The sequence below is a fragment of the Aspergillus bombycis genome, assembly GCF_001792695.1.
Source record: "Aspergillus bombycis strain NRRL26010 chromosome Unknown contig00044, whole genome shotgun sequence".
NCBI lineage: Eukaryota > Fungi > Ascomycota > Eurotiomycetes > Eurotiales > Aspergillaceae > Aspergillus > Aspergillus bombycis.
The window spans coordinates 173,759-194,222 of NW_019170046.1; the positions used below are offsets into that span (position 1 = coordinate 173,759).

Genomic DNA, 20,464 nt, shown 5'->3' on the forward strand with positions numbered 1-20,464 from the left:
TGGCACAGCACTGTGGCTCAGCCAATTTCTCACTGTATGATAGATGAAGCTGAGGATAACAGGAAGTCATCCGCGTGTTCTACCTTGCAGCCACAGAGGCTGTGCACGGCTGAAAAAGCAAATAGTGCCCAAGCCTCAGAATCAGAGTACATTAAGAGCGCAATCGCTTCCGTCCCTGACGCAGTGCGGATGCATCTCAATGAAACCGTCAGTCGCAGTTTCCACATAAATGCTGCGGAGTGAACCCTACCTTGCTCTCTAATCATATTCGATACTTCCTTCTCGAGAATGGAACAGCCCCCAAAGCTCCTCCCAAATGAGATACGACTGTTAAACCTCCTGCCCGGCAAGTGGTCCGACCCGATCCACTGTACATGGCGTATCGTCTCACTCGATGGGAATCCCAAATACAAGGCCCTATCATATGTATGGGGCCGGTCGAAACATTCACAACCGATCTGCTTGAATGGTTCTCCAATACATATCACTAGACATCTCCGACGTGCTCTACGGCAGCTACGTAATGATAATGAGGCTGTCTGCCTGTGGGTCGATGCTGTCTGCATAAATCAATCGGATGATGAAGAGAAAACGGAACAAGTAAAGATGATGGGAAAGATCTACGCTCAAAGCCAAGAGGTGGTTGTTTATCTGGGCGATGCATTCTCTCCGAGCTTTTCCCAATCTTTTACCACTCCTTCAGACACGACAGATGCCATGTCACATACAATGACGCCCAAGGATTGTTATTCTACTTCGGCTTTCAACGAGATAGATACGGGCCTTGTCTGGCGAAGACCCTTGAGTCATAAGGATGGGAGCTATCTCGTTTGTTTCATTCAATTTCTAGCAGACGGGGTTGATATAAAGAGGTTTATAGCGGGTACTGATCAAGGCAGCTTAGAGGATGTGATGGAAGCGTTAAGACTTTTTCTTTCCGCAGTCAGCTGGTGGAAAAGAGTCTGGGTCATCCAAGAGGTGGTCATCGCCAGCCGCATAATGATCTTGTACGGCTCTATGATCGCTCCATGGGAGACATTTGTCAAAGCTGCGAACCGCGTGCAGGAAAATGCTCGGAAAGAGATCCCCTCACTCACGCCAAGCGACATGAAGGTTTTAGTTGAATTCTCTCGACGGATTCGCGGTATTGAGTCCATCCGAAACCGATGGAAGAGTCCCGAGCAGATAACATTGTTACAGCTCCTGCGCCAATTCAGCGGCAGGAAGGCGACAGACCCAAGAGATAAGGTTTATGCTCTGCTTGGCCTTGCCAAGGACAAACCTTCGGTTGAGCCTAACTATGGGGCTGCAGAGCTGGATGTTTTAACTGACACGACGCTGGATATCATATCTAGATCGGGAAGCCTCGATGTTTTGGCGGGGGATTTCACAATGAAGGACAACAACGCACTTCCTTCGTGGATTCCTGATTGGAGTTCCCCTCCAGACGCCTTCATACAAAGCCGCATTGAGAATGTGAAATATTACAATGCTTGCAAAGGTTCGCCAGTCTATGTGCAATTGCAAGCATCGAAGGAGTTGAGCGCTGTCTACGAATACATCACCCAACTTAACAGTAAACAAGGAGAGGGAGACAAACCGGATGATGTGATCAGTAACTGGATCCATACTCACTGGCCCTCATTAGCTTCTTCACCGTGGGCTGACCCACTGCGTGCATACCAGAACGGCTACATTGACCGTGAGCAGTGCCTTGAAGTAATTGAAGCGTACTACAATACTCGAGGAGGACCCGGGTGTTTGCGACACCATGGAAAAGGGGTCGTCTCATTGCCAGGCTTGTTAATTGACTCAGTTATAGTAGTCGGGGAAACGATGTGGTCTGACACAGAACTGATTCCAACGATTATCGCTTGGCATGCGATGATGGGTAGATCAATCATTTGGGAAGACTTCGAGAGCACAATATGCGCTGACCTTGTCTCTGATACCGCAACTGGCCAATGTCGACGACTGTCTCCTCGAGACAGAGATCTTATCCGAACTTGGTTGGCGAAGGAAGTATCGCACCATAGCGTTCCAGTTGACACTTCGCTAGGCCGCCAGCTAAATAGCCTGGGTATAGATGTGTCGGATCTAGGTGCCCATGACTCGTATTCAAGTAGCATTCGCAGTTTTATCATGCAAGCTACATACCGTCGAAAGTTTTTCTTTACAGCTAATGGGAGAACTGGCCTCGGTCCTGTCGGCACCGAGATAGATGACACTGTTTGCATCTTCCCAGGAGCTAAAACACCATTCATTCTCCGGCGGCGTCCCACTGGCGTAGGAGGGGTGGGAGGGGGGCGGTATCGGTATCCCTTTATTAGGCTAGCGATGAAGGCACATGAGATCCTTGGGGATTGCTATGTTCATAGACTGATGGACGGCGAAGCCATGCATGACTGGGAAGATGTTGGTTCCAACTACAACCGATTGGAAATCGAGTCACATATCAGCGTTCATCAGAAGACACGCGAAGACTTAAAACTGGCCGGTGTGAAGTGGAAGAAACAGGCTGACTATTGGCACCAACGGGCAGAAGCATGGCAAGTTGCCAACTCGGCGCTCTGGAGAGATTTCATAGGACGTGAGTCCATGCTCAACCCTGACATTCCACATAGACGGGAGCCCCCCAACCGAGATTATGAAAATCTTGTCAAGAACTACAAAAACGTCAAGAAGACATTCAATGAAACCTGGATGGTGTGGCAGGAAATGTATGCCTATGATGAGTTTTCTATCTGGCAAACAACATTCCGAAAATGGCACAACAGATTGCACGCTTCCAATTCTGCCCTGCGAGAATGGAAGAGTAGTAAACTGCGCTGGCAAGACTCTTTGAGGGACTACATACAGGTATTTCCTAGTGGATCAGTGGAGTCTAAGGGGCTGGTTCATGTCCTCAGAAAAGCGGTTGAAACTGTAGACAGTATGTTGCCTTCCGAGACGATGTACCTGTTGACAGGTGTTCATATTGAGACAGGCGAACAAGAAAAATTGGCTATGGAGATCCTAGGCCCTATTTTGGACAAGGTGGCCATGGTTGTCCTGGTTTGACCGGGATTCCACTCTTCGCTCTTGGCTGAAAGGACAGAGAAACTGTCCATTGAGTGAAATTATAGTCTTAGACAGTTGTTCTTCACGAATGTATGCTATCTATAACGTTCTTCACTCCGCTGCTGGCCCTCAACTCTATATGGAAGGCCATACAAAGACTGAATCAGCGGCCGACACGAGGCACACAACCAAAACAATGACAGGCTCCGGGCTCGATAAGACCCTTATTTGGGTGGAATGCTATTGTGGGGGTCATGGTGTGCCAAGAGGCTCCGGTGCTTTGGGCTTACTTCCCCAGTCAGTCAATACGAGTTTTAAAGTGACGATCTGCATCTGAAGCCCTCGGTTGTTTTGGCCCCCGATCGGGAATCTGTGCATTGACTCCTCTCCCGCCTATTATCTTTTCAACGTCCCTTCTGCGACATATTGAGACTTGAAAATTTGTCTCCACGGCCTTCTGGTGGTGACTGGAACAGCTCCCACCCTCACACTGTTACAAAAGATGAGTGACTACTACTCCAGCCCTCCGGCTGGGTACACGCTTCGGAGGAACGGCACCTGTGCGGCAAATGAGAAGAAATGCGCCAACCCGTGGGGTCCCTGGCATGACTGTTGTCCTGAGGACACTTATTGCCCATCTGAGAGGAGCGATAATGATAGAAACGTCTGTTGTCGGACTAAGTCAGGGTGCAAGGCATTAATCGAACAAGATCCGCACTGCGCCAACAATCAGACCTGGGATCTGTATAACAATGATGGCGATTACTTTTGCTGTCTACAGGGGAAGCGGGGCTTTGTGCAAACATTTTCCCAAGGTGGAGCAGGTATCGCCTGCGCAGACCCGGACAGTGGGGACCTGGATAATCCCTCTCAGAGCTTACTCAATCTCGTTGCCAGTGGTGAGCGACACTTAGAACTGAATGATATCGACGCATGAAGAGCTAACGCCCTATACCAAGGCACTCCATCCGCATCACCATCACCAACACCATCCACATCTGCCACACCAACCGAAACAAACATAGAGACCCCTTCCCCCACAGAAGCCAAGTCTGACCCAGGATCTAACCATGCCGGTGCCATTGCCGGCGGCGTTGTTGGTGGCTGCGCTGGCGTTGCACTTATAGTTGCACTGGTTTGGCTCCTGCTGCGTCGACGACGACGACGACAGGAACTGGTCACCCCTGTGATAAGCCCCAATGCTGGCACACCGGCTGTAGAGGTGAAAGGTACATCGGTAGTGGAGCTTGATCATAACCCTGTTATCTCAGAACTATCCGGCGGTCCCACTACAATGGCCCACGAGCTGCCGGTGGATACGCGTTCATAATAATAGTCGCGGCGATTTGCAAGTCTATTCAATATGAAATCTTCATCAAACCCAGAAGGATGGTGTGATATTAAAATATCTTTTGTCTTATACCCATGTGCAGAATACTACTGTCCATCCTAATGCGAATTTGTCTTGTACATAACTTTTATTGCGGTCAGCGGCTGTTCATTGAACTTTGACAATTGTGATCGTCCTTGTGCTAATTGGGCCTTGGTAGCGAAATGGAATGCTTCAGACGACCACGAAATTAGACCTATCGCTCTCCCTGATAAAGAGTCCCCGCTACAGATTAAATACTCATGCTAGGTACTATTCTGGAAATATCAATTAAATACTTTACATCTAATTCACGAGCCGAGGGAGGGCGGCGGCAATGTATCTTGAACATGCACCAGGGCACATACTCAAAGCGGCACCCGAGTGCCATGCTTCTGTGTCCACCAAGGCGAGCGATCCGAGACCGGATTCGCAGGCACCTTGACGGTCATCTTGCGCGGTGGGGACTTCCTACTCCGACGAGCTCTTGTAGCCGTCCGCTTCTTCAGATCGAGGTGCCCGTTGACGCACTCCTTGCTACCCCATGCCGCATCGGCAGCAGCCTCCCACATCGCGGTGACGTCTACGATCATCTCCGGCTCGTAGAAAAGACGACAGTCGGCCTTCTCGTAAACGAACTGCGACGGCAGCCCGTCCTCCAGGTTCTCAGGGAGGATATTGTCGCGCACGTTGACGGAGGTATCGGTCGAGCGGTTCGTGGGCAGCTCGCTCAGCTCCGTGAGCGCAGTCCAGTTCGCCGCGTGTTCCTGGCCGGGGGTAGCGGATTCGATGGCCAACTGCGCGAGCGAGTAAATATACGAGAATGCGAAATTGTTCGACCCCTTGATCCCACCGATCCCCTGCATCGGGTCCGAGGTCGGCCGACCGCCGATGGCAATGCTCTTGACGCCGCCCTGGAGACGCATGAACTCGGAGAAGAGCGTGCACGTCGAGGCGCAGTAGCCGTCATACAGAATGACGATGTCCTCAGCGGCAAACGGCTGCGTGAAGTTCCGGCGCGTGCCGTATCCCGTAATCTCCATGCCCATGCCGTATGTCGGGTCGACGGTCGTTAGCGGGTCGTCCAGGTCCCACCGGATGATGCTGGTGTACTGGTCGCCGTTGTATTCGTGGGGCCCGAACTTCTCCTCCAGAGAGGTGAAGTGCTTGTTCTGGAGGTTGAGGTCGTAGCGGTAGTTGGGTGGTGATTCGAACATCTGGATCTCGTCGAACGTGGCGTTGTCCGGGTTGAAGTCTTCGGGCAGGACGGCGGCGAATTGCTCAGCCATGGCGGCTAGGGCTTCCGTGTAGCGGAAGCGAGTGTATCCGTCTTGCACGATGCTGGGGAATAGCTGGCGGAAGGTGTCGTAGCCTTGTAGGATGTAGCCACCTCCGTTGCCGGAGACGTCGATGACGAGCTTGGTCTTGCCGGCGGCTTTGGCGTGGCGGAGGAATTTCTCCAGGACGGCCTGGAACTCGGCGGGCGTGCTGGGCTCGAACGATAACATGCTCAGCACGGCCACTTCAGAGTTCCTGTCCGAGTCGAGGAAGTAGCCGGAGATGACGTTGTCCGAGCTGATGACTTCGGGGTCGGGGTAGCCGGGTGCTGGAGTAGCGGTGGCCGCTGCTGCTGGAGAGGATGTTGCTGACGCTGCGGACTCCGTGCTGGAGGGTCCTGTGCAGAACTTTTGGTACATGCTTGGTCCGTCGGTCACTCCAGTGAGATCGGCTTTGATCTGTGCGGTGGTTCGGTAGGATCGGCTTGTTCCGTTGGCGAACTCGATCGTCGTTGTGTTTCCAGGGTAGATGTAGCCATAGCGGGCACTTCCGGAGAAGTACCCATCGAAGTCCGGGGTGCTTGCTGCAAAGGGCTTCGAGAAGAAAAGTGAGTTGTAGAGTGCGTCGGGGTCGTTCAGACTGCCCAGCTGGGACCAGTCCTCGAGGAATTTCACCGCGTCTTCTCCATTGATTGACTTCACTGGCGAGGGATCGAGTCCGTTCTCGACCTTTCCGACAATATCGGCTAGTGAAGTTAGTGCTATTGTTTGCAGGGCTTCTGCTGAACTCAGGAGGAGGCATCTTACTGTGCACGTAGATCTGGGGAGTCTCCTTGCCGTCTAAGCTGACGGACACCAGACCGACGTTGCGGTGGAACGTCAGGACCTTGGTCAGCAGATCCGGGAAGAAACGGAAGTGTCCGTCATGGGCGAGGTTGAATGCCTTGAACAGATCCGCCTGGAACTCGTATTCACCGGCATATGCGTCGGACTTGATATTCTCGTACACCTTGTTCAGTTCGGCCCAGATATCCACTGCCGGTTCGAGATAAGCGGGGGGCGGATCTTTGATATACGAGGTATCTAATGCGGATTGTTAGTTATTCTTGATTATATAGCACAACCGATAGGATGAATAGAGTTAACCTACCAGACTGCCACTCCACATAAGGGAAAATCGACTCCATCAACTGGAGGGCCTGCGCCTTGCCGAGAGGAACAGACTTCAAGCAAGCCAGAGCAAGCTCACCATCTACGACCGGGGTAGCTGCAACACGATGCAAATCAGTATAAAAGGCTCTTGCAGAACGCACACGAAACCCACCTGATGGCGAAGCCGCTAAAGTCCTAGCCGCCCTGCTGCTGATCTGTGCACATGCAGTACCTGTGCCATTGGTGGCAGCCTGTCTCCTAAAGTCTCCTGCTACTGCTCCTGCGGCCAGAGAGCCAACGAGAATAAGGTTCTGCAGCTGCATATCGAGATCCGAGGAAACGAACTTGACACACACCTGCCTGTCTCTGACCCTGTCGCCATATGGAACAAAATCCTCTTATTTATGCCTGCTCACTGCGCGGGGAATACCCCGGTGGCCCGTCGGTCGTCCGCGGGGGCTAAGACAGTAATTAAACTAGTTTGCTGATAAGCCCTGGTCGTGGCCCCATTTTGGTCCCCATCTCCACTTCCGTCGGGGTCAGCTCCGATCAAGCTCATTCTGGAAGGTGGTATGCATTGTGTGAGGGTATTGGAAGTCTACTTGTTCGCTAATCCCTGGTTCTAGTGCTGGGAGATGGCCAGATTCAACGGTTCTTCTGTCAGGTACCCTGGAGCTGTAACTTGTGTTAGGGTATAACTAGATTTGATATTGACGGGCTTCCCGCTATGCAACAGGGACTAATCCACATCCAGCGCTAGTCAACTAGGCCGTTATCCCCACTGTGCGATGACTAGTTGGTTATTCTCCACCTTATCTGAGTAAGACTACCTATCGGCTGCAGGTTCCCGAGGCATAAGTGACTATGCATTTATGGAATACATAAAACTTTGGATACTATCTTTCTTAGGTCTGGGGCGGATATAACTCAATTGCAGACATTGACTCGCGGAATTGCATTCTTGATGAACATACACGAGTAGAAACATGGGAGGTTCGATTTTAGGTAATATCCCTATTACAACCAAGGATGCGGGACAGATTCTTGTCGTGAAAAGCATTACACCTGAGCTAGAGTAAAATTAGTTGAGCCTGTTATAGGCCGAGCTCACTGCAGCATGCAGCCGTATATATAGGGGGCTTTAATTAAACCATGCAGCTTATATGATTTGCATTGGTGACAAGGATATTAATAGCACATCTTCACAATGTTTTTTAGCAGCCCTAGTGATCTACTTACTAGTGTTAGTCTGTTAATGTGGGTACGATATGGATCATACGATATTCGACAGGGTCGGTGTTTATATACTCTGCGGGATACGATCTTCTAGATTGCTGGCCTAGCCCGACCATCCATGACCAGCAAAAGTCAATCTTTTCTAAATAAGCTAATGCATAAAGTTGGCACATGTGGGGGGCGGTTGAAATGGCAAGAAAAGTGAAAGAGCTTTCTGCTCGAGGTGACACTGAGTGCTAGTTTCTTATATAAGATATACCTTAGTGCTTTGCTAATGACGGTTCTTGGTCTAAAGCTGCGGTTTATAGGCGGGCCTGCACATAACTATTTGTCTATTTAACAACCACAGAGAAGAGGTGCTGTTTGGGTAGAGTATTTACTACCCCCTCCCCAGAATAGGTCGGCTTGGGGAGAAATAAGCGTAGGACAGTAAACTACATGGTAGATACTTCGGGTATTAGCAATGTGTTCCCAACTGCTAGGGCTCAACTTTGGCTACGAACTGGTGTCCGCTAAGTGATGGAAATATCTTCCTTTGTTGTATCGCTTGAACAAACTAACTATAGGCTAATCATGACGATATTTCGAATATCCCATGATGCCCCACACATCTAAGATCTATCATAGTCGCAAATGATGTATGGAACCCTCTATCTGGTAATATCATGTCAAAGTGGGCCCAGGGCTGTCCGGGTCAGCAGCAGCAAATGCCTCAACTCGATTCGCGCTAGGTGGATATATCACGACACGGTTGATGTCCTCCTTGATCGGTTTCGCCACCGATGCTTTGAACCTAACCGTGCGTTCCCAACCCTCAGTGACAACTGCTCCCCATGGGCCCAGATCAAGGCACGTTGCGTAAGTAGGTTGAGAGTAGGGCTTAGCCGCCACGTTCAGCAGATCGGCAGCGGCATTGTGTCCGGCAAAGCGGCCGAGGCGCATGGCATGCTGACAGGACATCATCGCATAGTGACCGTTGTCATCTGTTTCGGCCAAGGCTGCATCACCTGCGACGAAGATCTCCCTTGCGGATGGAACGCGCAGATCTGCATCGACGTGGAGACGACCGCATTTGTCTTTCGCGCCTGGTATTTGCTGGGTCAACGGGGTCGCTTCTAGGCCGGCCGTCCAGAGGACCGTGAGGGATTCGATGCGCTCGCCGCTGGTAGTCACCACGCCTTTGTCGTCCACCGACATAACTGCTGCTCCAAGCTTCGTTTCTACGCCTTGCTCTGTGAGAGCTTGGATAATAACTGGCCGTGGGTTGGCTCCCAGTTCGGGGCCAATTTCGGTTGCCTGTTCGATAATGACAACGCGCACTTCCGCATCCTGGCCAAGAATCGAACGTAAACGGTTGGGAAGCTCGGCTGCGATCTCAATACCCGTGAAACCGCCGCCTCCGATGACAACCGTATTGCGAGCCGGGCTAGGAGGACGGGCGGCCAGACTGTGCAGATGAGCCTCGAACTCCGCTGCCTCGCCGATCTGGTCGATGCTGAATGAGTGCTCACGAAGCCCCGGGATATTTGGACGTCTCAAGCGACTGCCAGCCGCCAGCACGAGCCGGTCATAGGAAAGGGTCGAGCACACTCCAGCCTGGTCCACAATCTTCACCAGGCGTTCCGGGGTGCAGATGGTCTCGACGGTACCTTTGACAAACTGGATACCTGTGGCACGGAATAGTTCCTCAAGTGGGGCGCTCATGCCTTTTGCGCCGGGTTCGTATAATCGTGGACGCATGACTAGTGTTGGCTCTGGTGACACGACTGTCACTTCAATGCCGGTAGCCTTCCCTCCGTTGAGGTCAATCAGTCGCATGGCAGCAAGGGCGCTCCACATTCCAGCAAAGCCGGTCCCAACGACCACTATTCTCTGCATCTTGGGTTCTTCTTGGACTTATTCGAGCTTGTGGCAAGGGATAGCTAGTATTCCGGGTATTAAGATATAGCACGCTTCGAGGCACTGTTGGTGTTCGTGTTGCGGAGTGAACTTTGGCCGTGGCCATCGGTCCTTAAATAGCGAGTCAGAGCCCGACGGATACACTGAGCAGGAATGTAAGATTCGGTTAACCCAGCATTTTGCGATGGTGACACAACTTTTCGGATAGGCTATTAGGGAGTATGGGTTTGCCGTAGGCTCGGGCCCGTAGCCTAGCGGGAAACCGGGTGGAGTCGCGAACCGGATATGCAGGCCCCATCTAAATGCTAGATTCCGAGCTATTATACGGAATACTATCAGCTCCTTTGGCGATTCTTTACAGCATGCACTCATAGTAGTAGAATTTTATTGCAGTTCTAGACAAGTGCCTTGTAGATCACGCTGCTTAAGGTGAGCTCTAGGATCTTTAATATTCAAAACTGACTATGGCCTAGGGTGCACGAGTAGGAATTGGTCATAGCATAGAATGTGGGGCGCAGCATGCCGGACATGTAGTACCGGGAGGATCTGTGGTTGTGGATGCAATAGGCTCTGGGATGATAGGCATTCGAGTCATATCAGAAGGGCTTTGGCTAGTTCCACTATACTAACCCAAATACAACGAGATGTTAGGGCTTTTCTACAGAACCTTAGGCAGCGAAGCGTAATATAAGCTGGAGGCCAAAACAACATCTCGCTTTTGCACATAATTGGTGGACTTGTTCATACTTGTTATGCTAAAATAGGTAAACCTGACATACAGACATTGATAATCAAGGAAAGCGAGTTGCCTTTGGAAAGTAAAGCAGTAATAAACTGGACGGCATGCTGCCTGACATTTAAATCGTGATAACAAACTTCCCACGTCCAGAATATCGCCCATTAGCATAATCGTACGCCTCCCGTGCTTTTGAAAAGGGATAAGTCCCCACGACAAAAGACTCCACCGTGCCTAGATCCACAAGTTCGGCGATATAATGCAAAGCCTTGCTACTGCCTTTGATAATGAAGAACAAAGCCCGAACACCATCCTTGCGTATACCACGTTTTTCATGCTCTTCAACAAAGTTAAAGCTTGCCGAATCGACAGAGACCAACACCCCTGTCTCTTTCACATAGTCCCAGCATTTGGCCAAGACCTCTCCCCCAACCACATCAATGATGACATCAAACGCCCCTCGGTAGTTTCCAGCATACCATACTCAATCGCTTCATCAGCACCAAGGCCTCGAAGGAACTCTTCATTACGAGCATTCGAACTCGTAGCCGCCACGACATGTACTCCCGCGGCGGACGCCAACTGGACGAGATAAATCCCAACCGCTCCAGCGGCACCGGTGATCAACAGTCGCTGGCCTTTCTGGCCAGAGGACCGGGCCTTGTTCTTGATAGCCTGCTCCACCGAAGGCACAGGGATACCACCATGATCAAACAAAGCCTCATACGCCGTCTGTGCGCTAAGAGGCAACGCCGCAGCCTGGTCGAAGGCCAAGGCTCTCGGTTTCAGGGCGAGTTCATCTTCGTTGAGAAGGGCGTATTCCGCCCACGTGGATCCGCGATCTGCAGCCGCCATACCGAAAACCTCATCTCCCGGCTGGAATTTGCAGTCCTGTGAGAACACCTCTGTCACGATTCCTGAGATGTCGTTTCCGATTATGGCGTATTCGTGATAGTAAGTCTCAGGCCAGGTAAGCATATCGCGAATGACTGTTGTGGCTTTGACGCGAACGAGAATGTCGCCAGGTTTTGATGGCTTGGGTATGGGGACATTGTGATCAAGATGTAAGGCCGAGGATGGAGCGGGATTGGAGGGTGAGTAAGGGGTAGATGCCGCAGGAGCGGGATGAACACGAATGGCTTGCATGGTGGAGAATGGAGATCAGTAGTGCAGTTGTTTGACGTACTCCGGGGTTGGAAGTCAAGTGCTATAAGAATAGAAGCGGGTAAAAAGCGTATCCGGCATAGGCTATTGATAGCCTATGCCGCACATAGGGCAATGGCGTCAGTTTCTTACTAAGCATGGGCAATACCCCCAGTTGATTACCGCATATCAATATCAATATGAGCTAAATTCCCATCTGGATCGCAGGGTTTCAAAAATAATGGAGGTCTAAGCATAGCTCATGTTAGAGGCCATCTGCCGAGCGAATGGAAATATTGGTTACCGACCTAGAAGATGAGAACGGCAACAGCTAGTCAGGTAGCATATACTAGTCGCATGGCATTTAGGTGAGTCTTTTATGACATCTATGCAAGAGCTTTGCTAAAAGCTAAAAACAAGGAAAGCCATCCAACTGAAATTGAAGCCGAGACTGTTGGCCTGGCGCAAAGTATGGAAAGCGAACGCGAGTGCAGGTCACATTTACACTGCAGATTCCGGACGACGATGTACTAGTGATATTCGTCGTACTGCACATGGACAGGAATTTATGTTATTAGTAGGGAACTGTCCATAGATGGCAAATGATCGCTATTTCGTCGAATAGAGTCATCCTGGTATTAGTCACGACGTCTGATTTGATGCCATGTTTAACCACGTCTTTTCATAATGGGGCCCCTCTCGAGATGATCGGGCATTATCACTCGTGACGGATGATTGTACTGGCTCATTGACGAATTCATGTCCTCGCTAAATTGACAAATAAACGTAGGAAATGACCAGCCCTGCATCTACGGAAAAAGCAACGCAGCCTTGCCAAGCCAGACCCCGCGATATTCCATTACACAGACCTTCATCCAGCTCGTACGACATCCCTGGGATCTCATTACCAGCTGCGTTTATAGTCAGCATTTGATATGAATGCACCTCCTGAGATGGCTTTACCTTCGGAGTCCATCTACCAGCCGCTGGATCCGTCCAGGTCGGAGATCCGGCTACTGAGGCTGCATCCCCGACAAACAGGTAGGCCTGACGAAACCCTGCAACTAACCATGTTTACCACCTCATTACACGAGCAAAAGTATTTTGCTCTCTCGTATGTGTGGGGTGAGGACACCCCAAGCAACCCAGTAACCATCAACGGCCAAAGTGTACCGGTGACTCAAAATCTATTCGACTTTTTACTACATTACCGCGATCTTACAGAAGCGAATAGTACGTGGGAGCTCGCAGACATGTTCTTCTGGGTGGATGCCATCTGCATTAATCAAGGGGATATTCACGAGAAAAACAGCCAGGTACTGCAGATGTCGTCAATCTACCGTTCGGCGGATGAGGTGCTGTCATGGTTAGGCGTGGAAGCGAATGACAGCAACTATGCTATAGAAGTGATTATTGATATAGCTGGCAAAATAGCTGCATCCCTTGATGGGGATGACCCTCTTTCATGGATGGACCCCAGCCAGACCGAATTGTGGCAAGAAAACTCGGACAGCCACCATATGGGAAATAGATTCTGGGATGGTACTATAGAATTGATGTGGCGGCCATATTGGACCCGGGCATGGATAGTTCAAGAGATTGTGCTTGCAAGAAAAGTCAAGATGCTCTGTGGTATGAGGCCTTTTCTGTTCCAGGATTTGGTCGCTATAGGCACATGGATAATGAGACTTCGCCCCCACCATTGCCCCTCATTTGTCGATGTGACGATCTGGCTCTATCTATCAACTCCTGCCTACCGGGAAACCTATTGGCTAGCAGAGCTCATGAAGTATGTTAAGATCATTCAGCTGCTAGAAGAAACTGCAAGGACGGAAACATTCAACACAGAAGGTAACTGGAAAAAGATCCTCATAACCACACGGACCGCTCAGACCTCAGACCCTAGAGATAAGCTATACAGTATGGCCAGTATCTTGCGCCGTGGTGTAACCCCGGACTATTCTCTCTCTGCAGAGGAGACGTACTGCAAATTTACAAAGATGTGTATTGAGGCAGACGGTGGATTGCAAATACTGCTATTTGCAGGCCATGGCCTACTCAATGATGCAACAAACCTGCCGAAGCACCATCTATTCTTGCCTTCGTGGGTCCCAAATTGGGATCTGTTGTCTACGACAGGCCTGTGGACTCCAGTTCCCGCCCAAATGGGGAGTTTCGATTCCAATGGATTCATTCTAGAAAGGAATATACCACCATACACTTGCTATGGCAATACCCTAGAGGCTCCTGGGATTCACTGGGGTGAGGTTTCAATGCACGTCAACTTTGAGCAAGACAACGAAAACTGGGATCAATTCTGGCTAGATTATATCGAGGCTCATAGCGACCAACGGGGTGCTAGCGGAGCTCGGGCCCTCCTCACTATTACGAGGCTGCTACTTCTTGACCGAGTTCCTGGCAGTGATATGCAGCTTGGCCTAAACCCTGAAGCTTTGGCATTGGAAAAGGCAATTTATGCCATGGTTTTGGTGCAGCAATGGGAAGACTCTGCCAAGTTTCTGCAGGAAGCCAGGATCACCCAGTATTTAGATCAGGCAGTTGATGGAGCTCGAATAAGAGAGTTACTGGAGGTTGATGGTCTTGAAGATTGGATGGCAAGCGGTATCGCCCAACTCGCAAGCTCGCTTGTAATACTCAGCACGTGCTATGCGTTTTTCGAGACTACCCAAGGGCATCTTGGGTGGGGCCCTCCTGGGATATACAAAGGGGATATCATCGGCATCCTCTTCGGCTGCGAGACGCCTGTGGTTCTGAGAATGATTGATTCACACTATATTTACATTGGACCTTGTTATGTTGTGGGAATCATGGATGGCGATCTGTTGGCTGGTATTGACAACGATTCCCACCGTATCAAGCGGTTTAACATCGTTTGAACGTACGATGGTGGTTTCGAGGCTGTAACCCATGACTTATGGCCCTTTGTCCCCATCGTCAGGGATAAGTTGTATAACCTCTGGGGATCTACAGCATTGGAATTCCCTCACCATCCCGTCACTGCCAAACTACATTGTACTATAGCTATTCTCCTCGTCTTCTACACCTTGTCCGTGCTGCCCAAATTCTCCCTTAGCCGATCTTTGAACTCGACCAGTGTTACTCAGCCCTCCTACATTCAAAGAATGTCTTCTGCCCTCGACTCGCTGCCAAACAACCAGGGGTCTTGGTGGGCTAAAGATACAACTGTGTCTTTTACTACAAATGTCGCTAGGACGAGACTTGTTCGTCAGTGGTGGCACGCATGCCCCACACAATCAGTCATTGCCACAGTATATATCATTTCTACCGGAATTCACTAACTCTGTTGTTCTCCGCCCTGATTGCACCCAATGCGCCATGCACCATGTTCAGACCTCCCAAGGTAAGGTCAGTGTCTTCTGGATGGTCTGCCCCTAGTGCACTACTGCTTGCGTTTACAACTGTACGATTTGGGAAGGATTCGGCATTCTGTATAACATGAGGCAAGGAAGAGTAGTGGCGGAGGGCTTGATGGTGAGGAATGGTCTTGAGATTTGCTTGCGAGAAAGGGTTGAACGTCAATGCAGGGTAGAGGCCAAGCTACATTGATATATACCGCGACTAGATTATTTTTCAAGGATCAGAGACTAAATAGTGACACCAAAACCGGATGATTAAGCCTGGCCTGTGTAAGAAGATTCTACAAAAGCCTGGAGGCACGAAAGTGCACCAAGACAAGACACTGTACTCACGGGTCACCCATGTCGATGTTGTTTGTTTATCACTACTAGTGGTATAAATCATTAAGGTGCTACTGGGTTGTTAGAGACTTATAGATTAAAGCGCTCTTGGGATAAATTGCTTGTATCATCTGGCTCAAGTACGACTAACCAGGCGGGAAGCCTAAACAGGTACGAGTATACTTCCCTGCATAATCTGTCTGGCCTTCCCCCCCAGCTGTACCTCCCTCACCCTCCTCACCCCATCTTTTCCGACATCAACGCTAACCTCGACTGCAATATCACTCTGCCGCCCCATTTCAACGCCCTGCGTTACTTGGAACTGGATCCTTGTCTCACTATACTTGTGAAGTGCAAGATAGCTTGTCAATGCACACGCCGCCGACCCGGTAGCTGGATCTTCCATTTGATTCTCCATCATCCTCGTCCTTAATTGAACCGTCCTTACCCCAGAGTCTGAGACACTCGTTCCCATAACTACGTAATAGTACCGACCAATGAATGTCTCACTCCACTCTACATCGACAAGGTCGCTCACCGCACAAGGGAAAGCGCCTGGGTAGACCTGAGATAACAGATCCAGACTCGGGAGGGAGACCAGAGCAAAGGTCATGCCCTTAACGATGCTGAAAATCGGGGCGTGGAGCTCTGCAGAGCGGATCTCGGGCGTGGGGTGCACGTTGCCCGCACGGAGGGTCGACTCAATGTCGCCGAGGACTTTCGAGTTGAGATGGGTGTCGTGCGGAATAGCAGCGCTCACCAGGCCTTCTTCTGCATCAGAGCGGATGGCAATGGGGCCGGCCTTGGTGATCAGCTTGTTGATCCCCTGCGTCTGAAGGTAGCTGGCCGTGCCGATGGTGGGATGGCCGGCAAAGGGGAGTTCCTGGGTCGTCGTGAAAATGTCGATGCGACGGGTGTGCGGATCGAGATCGTTGCTTGGGTCGACATCGTGGATGAAAACTGTCTCTGAGAGGTTGAATTCTCGGGCGATGGCCTGCTTCTGGGCTTGGGAGATCGGGATCTTTGGAGAAAGGTGGACGACGCCCAGGGGGTTGCCCTTGAACGGCGTGGTGGTGAAAACGTCGAGAGTGACAAAGTTGAGATGAGTGGCCATTGTGGGTAATTCGGGGAGGATTTGAATCTAGAAAGGAAACAAGAAAAAAAAAATACAGAAAGTGGATGGCCTCGTATTCTTAAATAGCGCCTTGTGAGTCATGCACGCTAGCCATCTCGATACTTGAATTCGATTTGGTGTACTGAAGGAATTGAACTATCTTGCAGACACTTCGATTTAAACATTGTATCACGAGCACTTGGATTGCTCAACTTGCTTATACTACTATGCATATAATCGAACCTCACCAACTTTAGTGTAGCATAACCAGCCACAGTTAACATAGGGTAGGTTAAGGTTAAAAGTAGGTTAGCCGCGGTTAACCACGGACGGAACACCATCTATACCTAAGCAGGGTCAAACGTATCAACCATTCAGCCATGTTCAGTCTGCGATTCTACGTCGTAAAGTTTTTGAGCATGCCATGCCGCATAAGGACATGAGGATGCTAAATAATAGATGGGGTCTCCCATAGTATTAGAGCAACAAGTCTCATCCTGACCGTAAATATGGGTCTTTGACCGAGAAGTTAGGGCCGGCAGGCCACAATCCACTGACTGCTTTTCTTGCGAGTATCCCAGAGAATGTAAATTACGTAATTTTTATTTCCCTTGATACGTTTCTTGATTACTAAATACTAGTCTTTGCTATTTCTAGCTTTGGCCTTTTTCTTGGTTTCATACACTAGTACTCCTGCCATACTGCCTTGGATTACTACTTCTATATTTCATGAATCTACCCCCCGTGTGCTTTCCGAAATCTTCGTCTTTTCCTTGCGATACGAGATCAACATGCCACATACCGGTGGTGCCTAAGCTCTACTTATGGATAACACACAGGTTGGGCTCTATACAGTACATCTCAATATCTCTTTGGTTGACATGTATTTATCATAATGGGTATCAAACCAAGAACATCACGGGTCCCGTGACTCAGGATGACTCAGCGGTCCTGGGACAACATCGTCAAAAGCGAATCTCTTCAACTGAACATTTCAAAGTCTGGGCAAGCTTTGCCGATGTCGGCCAGAAAGAAACATAAGATGCCACCGGTGGAGAGAGCTGGGGGAAGGCAGACTCGTCAAAATACGTCTTCCCCTAGCAAGAAAAATAGATTGTTCCGTTGTCAATTTTGTGGTAGAGAATTTCAACGAATGAGCACTTGCAACGACATGAACGGCTACGTAGGGATCCAAATTTTCCAGTAACCAACAGACGCGAACACTCGCTCACATACTACAGACACAAAGGAAAAGCCCTTTGGTTGTACTGTCTGCCCAGAAACCTTTACCCGAAGGTAAAAGCAGATACCGATACTCCTTCGTTGTACACTCGGCTAAAGATGGCTGAACCAGTGACCTCCTCGCACGTCACCTACGCCTCGGCCATCCAGGTGCTTCGACCACCCCACATGGCTCTGGGACTCCTTTGAATCATCGCAGCAAATCGCCGCAGCATTCTGGTTATGCTCTCCATGGCGCAGAAAGCACATCACGCCATACCCATGCAGGACAAGACACGGTCCTCCCTATCAATGACGATTCAGGTCATTCTTCGTCCATATTACCAACCTCCGACACATGCTTGGTTCCCGTTTCAGATGAATCTTCCTCAAGTCTGTCAAGAACCCATACGGATAATCCAGCTGCAATGTCCGTCGAGGCTCCTGTCAACTTGTCACAGGCGCTGTGGGACCAGTCGTCCCCCAATTTTGGTGACTTCACTCACATTCTTGACAATATGACTGTACCCTCATCATTGATCTATGACCAGCCGGCCTTACCACTGCCAACATTCTCCCTAATGGATGAGTCGGGCCTTCAGCCTTCCAGTATTCATTGGCAATATCCCAATACTCCATCTGATGTAGGCCCAATTAGTCCTCAGGTCCCGCATTTATTTGGCGAATTCTCGTCGATATTTCCTTCCTTTGAACCGTCGCCATCGGTGAAAGCTTGCCGGGACCCATGGAACATCACGCAACAACACTGGGACAGACTCTTTGCGCAAGTTCAATTCTTTAGTCCTCTTATTCCGCCTGGGTTTGTGCTTCAGTCACGCCATACTTTGACTCGCTATCTCGGGACATACTTCTCGGGATTCCACCGCCACTTGCCCTTTCTTCACGTCCCTACATTCTCACCGGAAAGGTGTTCAGTTGAGCTAGTACTAGCTATGACAGTCATTGGAGCCCAGTCTAATTTTGAATATGATAACGCGAGAATGCTATTCGAAACGTCTTATGCCATAGTGCAAGAACGTCTGCGTAATCGCAAAGCTGAGCTGCGCCATAGGTCATTTCCAATGGAAGATGAAGCACCGAGCGAATTGCAGCCTGGAGGCCTGCCTTGGATGAGAAGCTCATTCTCTGCCCCAGAAGTCCCGTCAGACTCGAGTGCGGGCCAGGCCTGCATCCCTCACTTCAACCCACTGCCTGCCGCACAAACACTGCTCTTGCTCATGGCAATGGCAACGTGGGGGAATTCAAAGTCCATCTACAACAAAGCTTTTGGCCTGCAAAATACAATAGTTAACCTCGTGCGAGAGGAAGAATTCCTGAAGGTGCAAACCCGGATACCGGAAGGCATCGCCTGGGCTCAATGGGTTCAAATCGAAGGGTTCAAGAGGACAATCGCTATCATATACTGTTTTTTAAATTTCCACACAATAGTCAATGACACCCCACCTCCAATTCGAACCTCGGAACTCATTATCGATCTTCCCTCGCGGGAAGCCGATTGGGCGGCCCGAACTGAGAAGGAGTGGCAGGAACTCCGGGGTAGATCCGAACCTGAGCCACAGTTTCAATCCTATTTCTCAAGTCTCTTCTTAGAGCCCAAGGAAGATAACGAAGTTCTCAAGGGATACTCCTCTCTGGGTGGATACACCCTCATATTGGCTTTGATTCAACACATCTACTTCCTACGCGAGTTGAGCAAATGCAGACCTGGCTCAGAACAGAGCCTATCTCCTACAGATGCCGCTAACGTGGAGCAAGCACTGAGGAACTGGCAGAATGGATGGTATACAGACCCAGAATCATCCCTTAGTCCAAGGAGTCCACACGGCCCGATTTCCTTTAACTCGACAGCTTTGCTTCGAATGGCCTATATCCGGCTGGTTGTTGATGTGGGCCCGTGGCGCGCTCTCAACACCCACAATCCCTACGAAATTGCGATATCTATGCACCAAAGTCCGCCCCTAACACCTTCTCCTCAACTGGCACGCGCAGTACTATACGCTGCGCATGCACTCAGCATCCCGGTCAAGATTGGTGTCAGTATCGTGACGCGGAGCCAGGCTTTTACATGGTCCCTTCAGCATTCGCTCTGTGCCCTTGAGTGCGCTTTTGTGGTTAGCAAGTGGTTGTTTGCTATACAGAATCGGATGGCCGAGGTGCCCCTTGATAAGGAGGAAGCAACATTGATCGCTTACCTCGATGATATTGTAACAGAAGCAGACCCTGTAACTTGTTCGGTGAGAGGGGGCACCAAGGTACCACACCTTTTTGAACTGTGTGTTCGGGTCATCAAGCTTTGGGCGAAACTTCTGAGCGGAGAAGCCCACTGGGACGTAGTGCGCATGATTGGGAAGGTGTTAGAAGCATATGGTTACATCTTAGAGAAGGAACTTCCAATGTAATCAATTATAATAAAAAATTTAATACTCATGAGATTAACACGTTATGTGAACTGTTCGTCAATTTTCAACTGTTCCTTATACCTATACAGTTCTTCGCAATTTTGCAAAAGGATATACT

The 20,464-nt window shown here is 50.0% G+C and overlaps 8 protein-coding genes across 8 annotated transcripts; 4 read left to right on the forward strand and 4 right to left on the reverse strand.

Annotated features, from left to right (window-relative positions):
* Positions 1 to 288: 288 nt before the first annotated feature.
* On the forward strand, positions 289 to 3,060 carry ABOM_006437 (HET domain-containing protein; the record flags this gene model as incomplete). The annotated part of the gene is made up of 1 exon (XM_022533566.1): positions 289 to 3,060. One exon carries the CDS (start codon positions 289 to 291, stop codon positions 3,058 to 3,060), a length of 2,772 nt encoding a protein of 923 aa, XP_022388986.1.
* A 502-nt stretch (positions 3,061 to 3,562) lies between these two features.
* On the forward strand, positions 3,563 to 4,390 carry ABOM_006438 (uncharacterized protein; the record flags this gene model as incomplete). Its single annotated transcript, XM_022533567.1, has 2 exons — positions 3,563 to 3,959; positions 4,020 to 4,390. 2 exons carry the CDS (start codon positions 3,563 to 3,565, stop codon positions 4,388 to 4,390), a joined length of 768 nt encoding a protein of 255 aa, XP_022388981.1.
* Positions 4,391 to 4,797: 407 nt separating this feature from the next.
* On the reverse strand, positions 4,798 to 7,181 carry ABOM_006439 (pyridine nucleotide-disulfide oxidoreductase family protein; the record flags this gene model as incomplete). Its single annotated transcript, XM_022533568.1, has 4 exons — positions 4,798 to 6,452; positions 6,514 to 6,789; positions 6,857 to 6,973; positions 7,031 to 7,181. The coding sequence occupies 4 exons, from the start codon at positions 7,179 to 7,181 to the stop codon at positions 4,798 to 4,800; spliced, it is 2,199 nt and encodes a 732-aa protein (XP_022388982.1).
* Positions 7,182 to 8,757: 1,576 nt separating this feature from the next.
* ABOM_006440 (NAD(P)/FAD-dependent oxidoreductase) lies at positions 8,758 to 9,972 on the reverse strand (the record flags this gene model as incomplete). Its single annotated transcript, XM_022533569.1, has 1 exon — positions 8,758 to 9,972. One exon carries the CDS (start codon positions 9,970 to 9,972, stop codon positions 8,758 to 8,760), a length of 1,215 nt encoding a protein of 404 aa, XP_022389019.1.
* Positions 9,973 to 10,850: 878 nt separating this feature from the next.
* ABOM_006441 (NADP-dependent oxidoreductase) lies at positions 10,851 to 11,875 on the reverse strand (the record flags this gene model as incomplete). Its single annotated transcript, XM_022533570.1, has 2 exons — positions 10,851 to 11,152; positions 11,209 to 11,875. The coding sequence occupies 2 exons, from the start codon at positions 11,873 to 11,875 to the stop codon at positions 10,851 to 10,853; spliced, it is 969 nt and encodes a 322-aa protein (XP_022389018.1).
* A 950-nt stretch (positions 11,876 to 12,825) lies between these two features.
* ABOM_006442 (HET domain-containing protein) lies at positions 12,826 to 14,769 on the forward strand (the record flags this gene model as incomplete). Its single annotated transcript, XM_022533571.1, has 1 exon — positions 12,826 to 14,769. The coding sequence occupies one exon, from the start codon at positions 12,826 to 12,828 to the stop codon at positions 14,767 to 14,769; it is 1,944 nt and encodes a 647-aa protein (XP_022389021.1).
* Positions 14,770 to 15,754: 985 nt separating this feature from the next.
* ABOM_006443 (PhzF family phenazine biosynthesis protein) lies at positions 15,755 to 16,705 on the reverse strand (the record flags this gene model as incomplete). The annotated part of the gene is made up of 1 exon (XM_022533572.1): positions 15,755 to 16,705. One exon carries the CDS (start codon positions 16,703 to 16,705, stop codon positions 15,755 to 15,757), a length of 951 nt encoding a protein of 316 aa, XP_022389020.1.
* A 1,649-nt stretch (positions 16,706 to 18,354) lies between these two features.
* ABOM_006444 (fungal specific transcription factor domain-containing protein) lies at positions 18,355 to 20,346 on the forward strand (the record flags this gene model as incomplete). The annotated part of the gene is made up of 1 exon (XM_022533573.1): positions 18,355 to 20,346. One exon carries the CDS (start codon positions 18,355 to 18,357, stop codon positions 20,344 to 20,346), a length of 1,992 nt encoding a protein of 663 aa, XP_022389015.1.
* Between the last annotated feature and the right edge of the window lie 118 nt (positions 20,347 to 20,464).